General features: G+C 46.5%; 2 protein-coding genes across 7 annotated transcripts in view; one reads left to right on the forward strand and one right to left on the reverse strand.

The window, feature by feature from the left end:
* Window positions 1–505: 505 nt before the first annotated feature.
* On the reverse strand, window positions 506–3,977 carry PEX12 (peroxisomal biogenesis factor 12). The gene is made up of 3 exons (XM_065036480.1): window positions 3,787–3,977; window positions 2,953–3,497; window positions 506–2,420 (listed from the first exon to the last, which is right to left on the reverse strand). Exons 1-3 carry the CDS (start codon window positions 3,910–3,912, stop codon window positions 2,021–2,023), a joined length of 1,071 nt encoding a protein of 356 aa, XP_064892552.1. The 5' UTR covers window positions 3,913–3,977; the 3' UTR covers window positions 506–2,020.
* Window positions 3,978–3,991: 14 nt separating this feature from the next.
* AP2B1 (adaptor related protein complex 2 subunit beta 1) overlaps window positions 3,992–12,032 on the forward strand; it is a 74,825-nt gene continuing 66,784 nt past the window's right edge. For 2 of the 6 annotated variants that reach the window (XM_065036446.1, XM_065036449.1), the window contains exons 1-4: window positions 3,992–4,136; window positions 8,010–8,067; window positions 9,711–9,816; window positions 11,050–11,185. In XM_065036446.1, coding sequence (XP_064892518.1) covers window positions 8,031–8,067; window positions 9,711–9,816; window positions 11,050–11,185 — 279 coding nt within the window. In that variant the 5' untranslated portion in view covers window positions 3,992–4,136; window positions 8,010–8,030. Of the gene's footprint in view, window positions 4,141–7,406; window positions 7,457–8,009; window positions 8,068–9,710; window positions 9,817–11,049; window positions 11,186–12,032 lie in introns of those variants that run through there. The other 4 variants (XM_065036444.1, XM_065036448.1, XM_065036450.1 and 1 more) reach the window with 3 other exon arrangements.

Here is a 12,032-nt window from a genome sequence, read left to right on the forward strand (position 1 = left end):
CCTTCTGGATTGGAGGGGAGGATGGCGCAGAACTTCCCCGAGAGCTCTGCGGTGCTGGCAGGTGAGTCAGCATCAGCCAGTCCGCTGTCCCAGCACTGCCCAGCTTCTCTCTGAGCGACAGACATGTAACTTGGGAAGTACAGGAGGGATTGAAGGAACAGAAACCTGTCCTGAAATAATTGTCAGTCAAACCCTCCAGTCCTTAGTCAAGGGGACAATCAGGCCTGTGTCCCTCTCTTTGGACAGGTTATTGTAGGACTGTGCAGCAGCAGAGCACCTTGGATGCTGGTTTGTCACAAAGGATAATGATGTCTGTCTATGAAGCAAAATGGATGTAGCAAGTGATGAGAATTAATATCCAGCCCAAAGCCAGCTTTGTTAAAAGTGATTTGAAATCTCAGATGGTCTCGCACCTTGATGTGATTTATTTTTCCAGTTAAGATGTGTGTGGTCTTACTGGCTGTCTAAAGGAAGAGAGGTGTCTAGGGACCCCATAACTACTGGAGAAAGAAGAAATGAGATAGTTTTTATTATTATTTTATAGTGGCACAGGTAGAAAGGTCTGGAAGCTGTATAGAGACAATGACACAAGCACTGGGGACAAATCTCATTTGTTACAGTAGGTGTTTTCCAGAGCATCTTTGGAAGTATGCAAATTACTATATTTTTCCACTTTATTTAATAACCTTGCTATCTTGCCTACAGGTGAGGAAGGATATTAGAGATTTTTATCTTCTGAAGTGGGGGGGAAATGAGATGACTTGTTCAGTGAATTAAATGTTAGAACATATCACTTAATCTGGAAAGGCTCTGTACTTTGTGCAGCAAACTTTGCTCTTCATATTCTATACGCAAAGTCACTGTGATGTCTGGAGCAGCAAACTGCTGCTCCCTAGAGCTGAGTCGAGAAAAAACCTTCCATCGGGAAAACCCGGATGTCAAATAACCAGCCATAATATCACACACATTTTCTTTTCTCCTCTGTTCGATGAAAGGATGCTTTCTTAGGCTATGAATGTGTGACATGGTTTGGGACTGGAATAATTGCAATGTAATAGTTAAATATAGACACTAAAGATTCCCAGCCTACAAAATACTAATCATATATCCATTATCGTCATCTGCAAAGATGAAAGCAGCTTTAGTCTAGTTCATCTTATGTAAATACAGCCCCTAGAAGAGCAAGCTCTGTTTTTCCAATCCTCAGAAAAGTTAGGTTCTCAATCAAGAGAGAATTTTGCTTTATAAAAGCAGATAATAACAACAGACTTATCTTTTTCAAAAAAAACTATATAAATTGGCACAGTTGCCGCTTTACGCTGGTTTCTCATTTTTCTCCTTTGTGCAGAAACTGTAATCTGCCTCTTGTATCCTTGTTTGTACACATCACCCCTTGTTCCTTTAAAGAGTCAAAAGTCTTAATTTAGAACCATGGATGGGAATCCATAGGTGTGATGTTCTCAATTTAAAGATGAGTAGCCTGAAAACACAGGGAGATTGAAGAACAGCGTGATCAGAGCAGAGGTTTAAGCCTGTTTGTGCCCCTTGGCCAAGCACTGGTGCCAGAGCTTGCCCCAGAAGCTTGAGTGCCTGGGAAGCTGTTTTGGGGGGAGTAACTCGCCTGTAAAGTTTTCCTGACCTCTTTAATTTGCTGGCTTATGCCCTCAAACGGGACTTTTCCTAGGGATGCTCTTTGATCCTCACATCTGCATTCTTCTTATCCAAATCAATGTTTCTTCCCTTTTTGTTGTTTTTAAAGGCGTTTTTATGACAGCTGATAGATTGTGGCTGTCCCATCCCTCTGAGACTGTCACAGGAATATTTGAGCAGCTAATAAACAACCAGGAGAACCTTACCAGAATTCACAAAGGCAGCAAAGCTCTGATGTACCACCAAGTTCAAAGGAGCTTTAGAGCTCCCTGATGAGCTGTAGTGGTCGAAAGTCTTCTCTGGGATGTAAAAAGGGGTGAATTTAGGCTCGCTGCTACCCAGCCACTCGGGAGAGTGCCAGGCAGGCCCTTCAGCTCTCAGGAGAGTACAGTTTGACAAGGTGCTGCAGCTCTGTGGCATAGCCCGTGATGGGGCAGCGCTGGTGAGCCTTCACGTAATTGTATACACAGCGGTAGCAAAACACAAAGCCAGAGGTGGACAGGGCTGTGGCGTTCACACGAACTTTGCGGCACAGAGGGCACACGGTCTTCAGTTTGGGTAAGAGAGCTGAGCTGGCCCCATCGTCGAGGTGCACGGGGGGTGGAGGAGTTGGGAGCGCTGTCAGAGATTTGATCGTCTCTTGGTTTTCGGAGGAGTACCACCAGTCCAGGAACTGGAGAAAGAATACGCTGACGGACAGCCCAGTGGACAGGGAGAATGCAATTCCACCCAGTGCTTTCTTCACTGCCAACCGCACTTGTGTTTTAATGCTGTAAAAGAGAGAAGATGCGGAGAAATTGCTACTACTGCACACTTGGCCATCTGCAAACCAAGGCAAAAAGGACTTGGGGAGTAAGTCACAGCTTTATACAGCTTCTTAATGCTAAGGAAGGTGGTCAGTGTGTCCCATGATTGTAATGAGGGATCTGCTACGATGCTTCAGATTCTTTGTATTTTAGGAAAGCTTCAAGTTTGCAAATATTGTTGCAGTCTTTGGTTAGAAAAGCACAGATGAAGACTGAACAGGATAAAGGCTGGAGTGCCAAAAAACACCCCCAAACCTTGCAATTTGATTACCACAAAATCTTGCAAAGCTAATTCCTGCTACTTGTTTTCTTGTTTACACTAACGATATACCCTTTTGAAACACACTTTGCCAGAGATAAACTTCATCTTGAAGAATTCGTGGAGAACAAGACAGTTTTACTTGCAGCATCACCTCCAAATTAACACACCCCCGGAACCCTCTAGAAAGCAGCAGAACTCTCTAGAAAGCAGCAGCTAAGCCACGTTCTGACATACCTGTGTGCACGACTCGAGGTGGCTCCAGCCACTTTCTCCTCCAGGGCCTGGATATCCTCTGCAGTCAGCCTGACCAGGCGAACGCCAGCCAGCCGCAGCATGGGCGAGTGGTGCTGAGCTTTCCCGAGGATATAGCACAGTTGCTGGATAAGAAACCAGCCTTCCCAGGTCATGTTTACAAAGGGGTAGGCAGCTAGGAAGGCTCGGTAAAAGCGCTTCCAGGATGATGATGGAGGGTGGATGGAGTACTCATCCTCTTCCCTCAGGCTGGACACCATTTTCTCTAGTTTTCCTTTCAGGTAAGGAACAAGAACCAGCAAGAGGAGAGACTTCCAGTGCTGCCTCTTGGGCAGGCCAGCAGTGGCCAGAGGTTGCTGTTTGCAGTCTCCTATGGGGATCCTCTTCAAGCTATAGAAGTTTTCAGAAAAGGAGGCGCTGAACCGGGCCAGGTAGTGCTGCTGGAGCAGCAAGTCCAGAAAGACGTAGATCTCATCAAACCAGCGCCAGAGGAAGCCGTATCGGCCTGGGTTAGACTCAGCAAGCACCTATGGAAAGGGACACAGAACAAACTGAAAGTGGACTGATGTGCTAAATTACAGTAGCTATAAATTATGTCCCGGTTTGTAACGTGAGCCAGGAGGGCCAAAACTGTTATGCTGGCTTGTGAGCGAGGCCAGAGGTAAACCCTGGTGATGAACCGGGCTGTGCAGCCTCCCCAAGGTCTCTCACAGACCCTTCAACCCAAGCCCCAAATCACCTCGGCGTCCTGCTGCCTCCGGACCTGCGGGGAGGTGGCCGCCGCCAGCCCCTCCTCTCCTCCCCAAGGCCCTTTACCTTGACTAGGTGCTGCAGAGCGGGTTTCACGGCGGCCATCAGGCTGTCCTGGGCCACCGCCTCGAAGATGGAGGGTCGGTCGTCGCCGGCCGAGGCGGCCGTGAGGTGAGCGCCGAGCTCCGCCATGGCTCCGCCGCGCCGCGCCCGGCCCGGCCGCCAGGGGGAGCCCCCGCCGCGACCCGGAGAGCAGCCTGCCGCTCTGTCTCCTCCCTCCGCGCCTCTCTATGGCGGCAGGGGCGCGGCCGCTCTAGGCGGGGGAGGGATCATTCTCGCGAGTCCTCCCGGTTCCTTCCGCTCCGCTTCCGGTTCCGCCGCCGCCGCCCCCACAGCGGTGTGTCCATCCCGGCGCCGTGAGTAGGTCCAGGGGTGCACTGGTGGGGAACGGGGAGGGGGGACTGGGGCAGGGTGGGGCACTGGGAGGGGTGAGGGGCACTGGTGGGGAACTGGGAGGGGTGAGGGGCACTGGGAGGGGTGAGGGGCACTGGTGGGGAACTGGGAGGGGCTGGAGGCGCTGTCAGGGGAAACTGGGGGGAGGTGAGGGGCACTGGTGGAGGAACTGGGATGGGAGGGGGTGAGGATCACTGGAATAGGGTGGAGTGGGTCACTGGTGAGGTACTGGGAGGGGGTGCAGAGTCACTGGGAGGACAGGGGATGTGTGTGCAGAGGTACTGGGAGGGACACTAGAGGGGTGAGGGGGTGGGACTGGGGGTGCACAGGGCTGGGGTGGAAGGGCAGGGGCTGGGATGGCTCTTGGTGGGACTGGGGAAGGGGGGTGGGGTGGGCATGCATGGAATGAGCTACTGGGATAACTGGTGGGACTGGGCAGGGGTGAGGGCTGGGGTGCTGGGAAGGGAGGAGCTGATAGGAACTCGGGGCATTTGAGAAAGGAATGGGGAGCACCAAAGGGGTGTTTGCCTCCCAAAATGGAAATGAATTACCTGCCCCTTGCAGGTACCGTCAGGGCTGTGGGTTTCTAAGCTCAGGCGCTGCTTTCCTTTCACCACATGTGTTCAGTCGCTCTGTTTAGTTTCATGATGCTCTGATGGCCCTGAGTCACACTTGGGCTATCGTGCAGCTACTCGAGAGGCTTTGCAGGTGGCACAAGTGCAGATAAGAGGTGGTGACACCAGCTGGAGTGTAAGGCAGCTTAAACTGGGGATTGCCTTGGAGATTTGGGGGTTCAACACTGAATTGTTTCAATGCTTGGGAGCTTGGATCAATATTGAGGCCTTTAGTCTGCCACCTTCCTGTTGACACCTCTGAGATCGGTGGTGGGGAGCTGGTCAGGCAGTTGTTAGAGTCACATGTGGGGCAGAGCAGGTGTTGGTCAGGAGCAGGATACGGTTTTCTGTGTCATTTTGGGCTGAGGAGGCTCATTTTTCTGGTTGTGAGGGTTCCTTAGTCTTTTAGTTTAGTCATATTTTTGGTTCAGTCTACATTTAAATGTCAAGCCAATGCTTATAGCATTAAGCATTGCCAGAGCTTCCAGAGAAATTCCTCTCTTCTTTTTTGCTGGGGTTGGAACAGGAGCCTTTTGCCATCACCATGAACACCTCTTACCTGTTTCCACCTTAGCAGGTGCTGGACACAGAATGATAGTAAGGAGGGAGCAATCTGATGTAGATTTCTCCTAAAAAATACCGGGATATTCATGATGTTGTCGTAATTTATCTTGGCTCTCTTCAGTTTAGATTTGTGCATGAGAAGCTGGCATTTTCGTGAGTTATTTAAAACGTTGCTATTTGTATGCCTGGGCTATTTTGTTTTTGGCCTTCATCTGAGACTTGCTGAATTTGCTCAGGGGATGAGATAATACTCGGTGCTGCTGCAAGCTGTCCCTGAACAATGTGCAAAGCAAGCTCTGACAGACATGAGGCAAAAATCTGTTCGCTCCTGAGAAAAAGAGCTTTCTCCTGTGTTGTGTTTGGAATACAGTCGTTTGCTTTTTGGCCTAAGTCAGATCTTATTTATGTCTATCAAAACAGGTTGTAAATACATGTGCTGTGCTTAGCCTTATCTGAGTTTAAGCATTTCTAGGATTCATGTTTCCAAGTATGTGAGCTAAAGGTAGAAAAACAGCAGATTGTCCTGATTTTGAGGTTAAAGATCATCTCTGAAATTCAGCAAAGTTTCCTCCTCTGTGTAGCTTTATGCAGCTGAGATGTTGTGTATGGTGGGCTGTTTTTTCTTCTGGATTTTCTCTATAATCTGCTGCTCTGGCCCCTGTTAAAACAATATCAGACTGGCTCAGCTGGGAGGTATGACCCAGCCTGACAAATCCACATATAGTGCAAACAAAGAACAGTGAGGCTGTGTTCAGTGCCTGTTGTGTGGCACGACGCCAGAAACTCTCACAAAGGAAAACATTTAAGTCATCTTTTAAGCTGGGCTCAAATCCGAAGGAATGTGTCAGCAATAACATTGCAGCTGAACATGGGCTGTGTTTTTAATTATGGAACAAGACCCACAACAGCTTCTTCTTTTGTGATGCTGTGATTTTTTTTCCTGGAAGGATTGCAATGTTGTGGCTCGTGTGGCTTTCCCAACCCAGCCTCTGTTTTGGAAGGAGGGCAAACCTCTCCTGCAGGAGGAATGCGCTTCCAGAGCTGTCCCCAGGCATAGTTTGCTCTCCAGCTTGGCAGGAGCAGAAAGAGAGAGCAATCAAACCAAACCCAGTAATTCTGCCTAATTGGGATGAGGCAGCAACCACGCAGGCAGGAGCTCCGGGGAACTGGGCGAAGCAACAGGTTGTTTCTCATCTGCTTTGCTTGGCAGGTGGACAAGATTGCGATTACTCTGCTGTAGAGCACATTGAAGGGGGTAGAAATTGCTGGGAATTTAGCTGCTGAGGTATTAAACTTATCCAGGTGGGAAGGGAAAAATGAACAGTGGTGGTGTTGGGGTTGTTGAAGGGGTAAGGTAGGAAAGTGTTAAGCACCAACAAGCTGGTTGCGCTGCTGTTCAGAGTCTTGGAGTTCAAAGCTGAGCTTGTCCTTTTGTTGCTGAGCCAGCAAGACCTGCGGGGTTCAGAGGCAAGACAGGTGGCGTTTAGGGAAGAGATGGCTTGCTGCTTTGCTGATACAATTTAAGGTCGTGGAAGGATGTACAAGAGAAGGGGAATTGGGCAAAAAAAATACAAAAAGGGGGAAAGAGGTAGGAAACCCCTTTTTTTGGCATGGCTTTAGGGTCACAGGTTCTTAGCACCAGTGCAGACTTCCATCAAAACCAGTAAAACTGCCACTTCTCTGCTTGTTGTTAAGCCAGTACTTGAAAATTGTTTGAGTCATGTGTGTTATGGAGCTGGCAATTGTAAGACTGAAATGACGGATAGCCACGTATGTTTGGGCAATCCCTGGATTCTAAGGTATTAATAATTTGGTTCTGTGGAGCAAGAAAAGTGCTGGTGAGACCATTCTCGCAGCTCTGCTAAGTACTTGCTGGCCCAGCAGCGTTTTTCGGTCCAGTCCACAAAAATGCAGCTTAGCCCTGAAATGATAAGCTTGTGTTTGTGTCCGGGGCGGGATGTCGGATCTTGGCAGAGAAATATTTCAATTTCAAGGTTGAGAGAACTGAAAAATAATGGCTTTTTTTTTTTTTTTTTTTTTAAATAAAAAAGCTGCTTTGCATCTCCCAGGAACAAAAGAAGGGAAAGAAATGAAAGGGCCTCGGGGTGGGTATTGCAAATAGGGTTAATTGTTCCTTCCATCAAGATGCAACACAGGAAAGTATCGTTAGGGGGAGATGACAGTTTCCTTTGTCTGAAACATGGACTTCTTGCTTCCAGTCAAGATATTAAGTGTGCAATGCTTTTTTGGAAAACGAAATTGTGTACCCAGGGGATAGACAGCTGCAGAACATGTCAAGATCTGCTGGTTATAAGGAGTTAAAACCCACCTTTTTCCCTTCTGAAATAGAGAGTATAAAAAGCTGGGCTGAGCACCGCAGCTTCCCCAGCCTGTCTGCCTCAGGCTGTTGTGTTTTCACTGACGTGGTTCATCTGCGCCCTTTAAATCCCTGGGTTTGCCAAGTAACATCAGCAGCAGGTGCAGAACGGAGATGGTGAAACTCGTCCCTGTGGATGGGAAGCGTTTGCTGCTTCTCTTACGTTACGCACTCACCAACCGTCTTTCCTCCGAGTTCCTGCCTTGCAAACTGCGTGTTGTCAGCTCCGAATGCTGTTTGACTTGTTTGACTCCTTGTTCTTTTTTTATGATTGTTCTCAGGTGTTTTAAGGAGCTGGAACCATGACGGATTCCAAATACTTCACGACCAATAAAAAAGGTTGGTGTTAGGCTGGTGCAGTGGATTGGAGGTGGTGGGCGGCTATTTTTACACAGCTTTTTTAACTGCATGCAGATGAACTTGTGCTTTTCTGTGAGCTCTGTCCCTGTTTCTCGTCTTAATCATCCAGGGAGAAACTTTGAAAGTAGGTCACATGGTGACAAAAGACAAAACTGATGCATTATACAGTTTTGTGATGCGCAAAATGACCCAAATTGCTGTTTTTTTGAGGATCAGAGAACAAAATGTTGGGATTTCAGCTCAGATCTGGTCAAAGTTTTAGTTATGGGCTAACGAGTTCAAGACTACGGATGGTTGTTCTGTTGTGCATCACAGGATATAAGTTGATTGAGAGACATTTAATATTTAAGGTGTAGGTGTATATCCCTACATCACACTGTTGCAAAGATGATGGGATTTCTAATCACTGTTTCCTCCAAAGCTGCAGGGCTGTGTTTGACTTTCCTCTGGCTTCACTGGAGGTGCGGTGGGCACCTTGTCTCAGGACAAACTGCAGCACTTAAAAATGGGACGACTGGGAAGGATCTTTGAGCAATTTTACCCATTCATCTGTTCCAGAGCAGGGCTTGTTCTGCTGAAAGTGTCGCAGGCACATTTTGTTTCCTAAACTGTTCTTGAAGAAAACAGCGTTTATCCCAGCTTTTGCTGGCTGCAATTTAAGCCTGATGTTGCTCATCCTTCTCCAGTGGATGTGGAAAATGGTTCACATTAACCTCTCATTTTCAGAACGGCTGAATGTTTCTGGTGAATGCTCGCCAGTGAAAAAACTACAGCGTTGATCTATTTATGGTTTATTAAGGTTTAGAATGAGCTCATAAATTAAGCAAATGCAGTCCACATCTTTAAGGAACAACTTTATCTGTAAGTTCAGTCCTAAAGCAGACTCAATAACCTGTGTTTTGCATGTTACTTTATTTTGCGAACTTGCTTTGCCACTTTTGAGATCCAGCCTGAACTGATTTTTCCATGCAGTAATATCTGAAAGAGCTAGTGTCACGGAAATGGCTGTTTCGACAACCACAGCATCCAGACGTGCTGTCTGACTTGCTGCTTTTGTTAGTACTATCTCTGTCTTTTGAATTTGGAAGGAATTTGTTCCACTGGACTAAATTTGTGCTTTCCTGTTTCTGCCACTGTATCACAGCAATTTGGCTGCACCACAGTCTGCTGTTGTCTCGTTGCATTCGCAGGAGGCAGGCGGTGATGAGCAAAAGTTAAAAAGTCTGGACAAAATTCCTAACTAAGTTAGTTGTTTTTCTTGCAGGCCCTAATCTGGCATCTCCAACTATCTCTTCATCCTGGTTATATAATAGTTGACTCTGAGAAACAGACGCTACAGTGATGTGGTGTAATGTTCTAGAAGTGGGAGAGCTGCAACACGCAGCGTGCTTCTTGCTAACTGCTTTCTCGTTAGCAAGTTATAGCCCATATCGTTCTCTGAGTGTCGCAGCTTTGCTTCTCATTCAAGCACGTTCTCCATAAGGTCTGACAGCTTCCACATGCTGCTGTACTAGTTTTATGGGAACAACAGGCTGGGAAAGCAAAAAGCCACTTTTGAACTATCCCTAAAGTGAGATCCTTTTCTCCTCCCAAGAGGCTCAACCTGTTTTGTCTTCTGCCAGGAGAGATTTTTGAACTGAAGGCCGAACTCAATAATGAAAAGAAAGAGAAGAGGAAAGAAGCTGTGAAGAAGGTTATTGCAGCCATGACTGTGGGGAAGGATGTCAGGTAAAAGCAGCTTTTCTTGCACCTGAAGCAGCTCCGATTCTCCTGGGACTCTGTTGGGTGCAGTGACACACACTTCATGGAACAGCTCTGAGTTCGTCATCTCAGCTGGGTAACGAGGCCGGCGGTGTCCTTGTCTGTGCTGAGCCTGACTCACAGTTTCTCAAGCTCCTTCCTGTTACCAAAAGCAAAAGAAACAACCGTTGTCAGTGCCAGTTTAGCTGGGTGCCTGTTAGCCCTTTTTGTTTAAAAACCCATCCAGAATTCAAGTGTTTTAGGTGGCACTTTAACGATGTTTTCTCACTGCTTGCTAGCCTGGGTTTAGTCTCAGAAAGGTGATTCCAGGTGTTTTTCTTGGCTTTGTTTTTCATAGAGTAAATTTATGCTACATTTTGAAATGAGTTATTTTTAAATTGAACCTTTGCGTCATACCAGCTGAAGGACAAAGGCATTTACCTTCTGCGACACTGTCCCCAATACTTTTTTCTGTCTTTGAGGCAACCAGCACAACTTACTTGAGTGAATACTTTCTTCCTTCCAGCTTCTCCAGGACTGGAGTCAACCATAAAGCCGCAGTAGTCCTGGATTCATGGCAGTGTGGGCTGTTGTCACGAAAATTAATATAAGGTTGCAAATTTAGTATTATGACTACATCACAGAATGAACAAACAGATAAACTGGAAGAAAAAATAATCCTTTTGGCCAACAGCACATACTGTTCACCTTTAGATCTCTACAGCATAACCAAGAGCTGCAGATATCCCTGTGTAACTTCTACAGTGCTGTTTACAGATTGCTGCTTGATATTTGAGTGAAACTCAGCTTGTGAGCACTTAAGCTCTCAATTGCTCTAGCGTTTACTTATCTGAAATTCAGCAGGTTCTTTGTAAGTGTCTTGCATTACCAAAATATTTTTAAGCAACATTTTTTTTTCCTGTGGGTTCATTTCTAGGCCTGGCATGGTAGAGTTTTCTGGTTTGGTGAACTCTCCAATTAAAACACCATGAGGAAATTGCATTAGTTTTTACCTGTTCCTGTGTTAAAGCTCTACAAGTGATTGAATTATTATTATAAAAGCCATTGCAAACTGTTTTGGGAGGGAAGTTGACCTGCCATGAGACAGCATGGTACTTAAAGTGGAGCTGCAGTTTTCCTGGCTTCCTTGATATTGTTATTAATACTATCCCCTTTGCATACCATGCAGTCTCACTGTTCTTCTTACTGTTGTCTGTCCAGCTCACTCTTTCCTGATGTTGTGAACTGCATGCAGACCGACAACCTGGAGCTGAAGAAGCTGGTCTACCTGTACCTGATGAACTATGCCAAGAGTCAGCCAGATATGGCCATTATGGCTGTCAACAGCTTTGTGAAGGTAACTTGCTCCCGTGGCTTGTTGGAAAATAGTCCAGCACAGCAGCTGTCCCTGTGTCTCCTTTGTCCGTTAGCCTTTGTGAACTGCCGTTTGTCTCTGCTTTTGTACGTGAGTCTCTGGACTGGGGGTGCTTGTAGAGGAGCAGAAAATAAGGAGCTGATGTGCTGAATCCAATGGTCTGGGTCCCCTCTGCTGCTAGTTATTGCAGAGGAGATGACTTAAGTGCCCCTTTGAGTGGTTGTGAGAGAGCCTGCTCTGGGGAAAGCTGCTTCTATTGTTTTACTGATCATCATTAAAGACACAGCTTCTGGCATTGGATAAAATATTTTATATTGTTCATCTTCCAGCCTTTGTAGTATCTTTGTCATATGGTTGTTTACTTCTTGTCTGAATGTTTCAGCTGCGCTCTCTGTGAAAAACATTTATCTCTGGTGAAACCAAAAGACGATTCATTGGAAAAATAAGAGCCTGATTGCAGTATTGCCTTTAATGCTGTTGTCAAGTTGCCTCTCCATATCTAGGAAATGTTATTGGATTGGATGTATGTAAAATTACGTAGCCTTGAAGTATGAAGTGTTATATTCCCTTCTGGTTTTTCCTTATCAGAAAAGCACCTCTAGATGAGCCTTTGCTTAGTGCTTCGTATGTTGCAAACTTAAGGAATAAGCTTGTGTCTGGAACTGATGGCCTGTAAGAAATATGCCTTAATGACTGTTGAATTGTGTTTACTTGTTGACTTTTCACATTATATTCTCTTGCTCTCTTGAACCACTAAGGCCAGAAACCAGTATTTTATTCTGTCTGAAAGTTGCCTGTGGCTGCGTTTTGAGTGGTGAGAGTTGCCTCT

The sequence above is a fragment of the Columba livia genome, chromosome 20, assembly GCF_036013475.1.
Source record: "Columba livia isolate bColLiv1 breed racing homer chromosome 20, bColLiv1.pat.W.v2, whole genome shotgun sequence".
NCBI lineage: Eukaryota > Metazoa > Chordata > Aves > Columbiformes > Columbidae > Columba > Columba livia.

What these genes read in the sequence shown, in the direction of transcription:
- PEX12 (XM_065036480.1), bottom strand. Translation starts at nt 3,912, where the DNA reads ATGGCGGAGCTCGGCGCTCACCTCACGGCCGCCTCGGCCGGCGACGAC. An exon ending in CTCTGCAGCACCTAGTCAAG is followed by an intron (nt 3,498 to 3,786) that starts GTAAAGGGCCTT and finishes CCCTTTCCATAG; the next exon opens with GTGCTTGCTGAGTCTAACCC. An exon ending in ACCTCGAGTCGTGCACACAG is followed by an intron (nt 2,421 to 2,952) that starts GTATGTCAGAAC and finishes TCTCTTTTACAG; the next exon opens with CATTAAAACACAAGTGCGGT.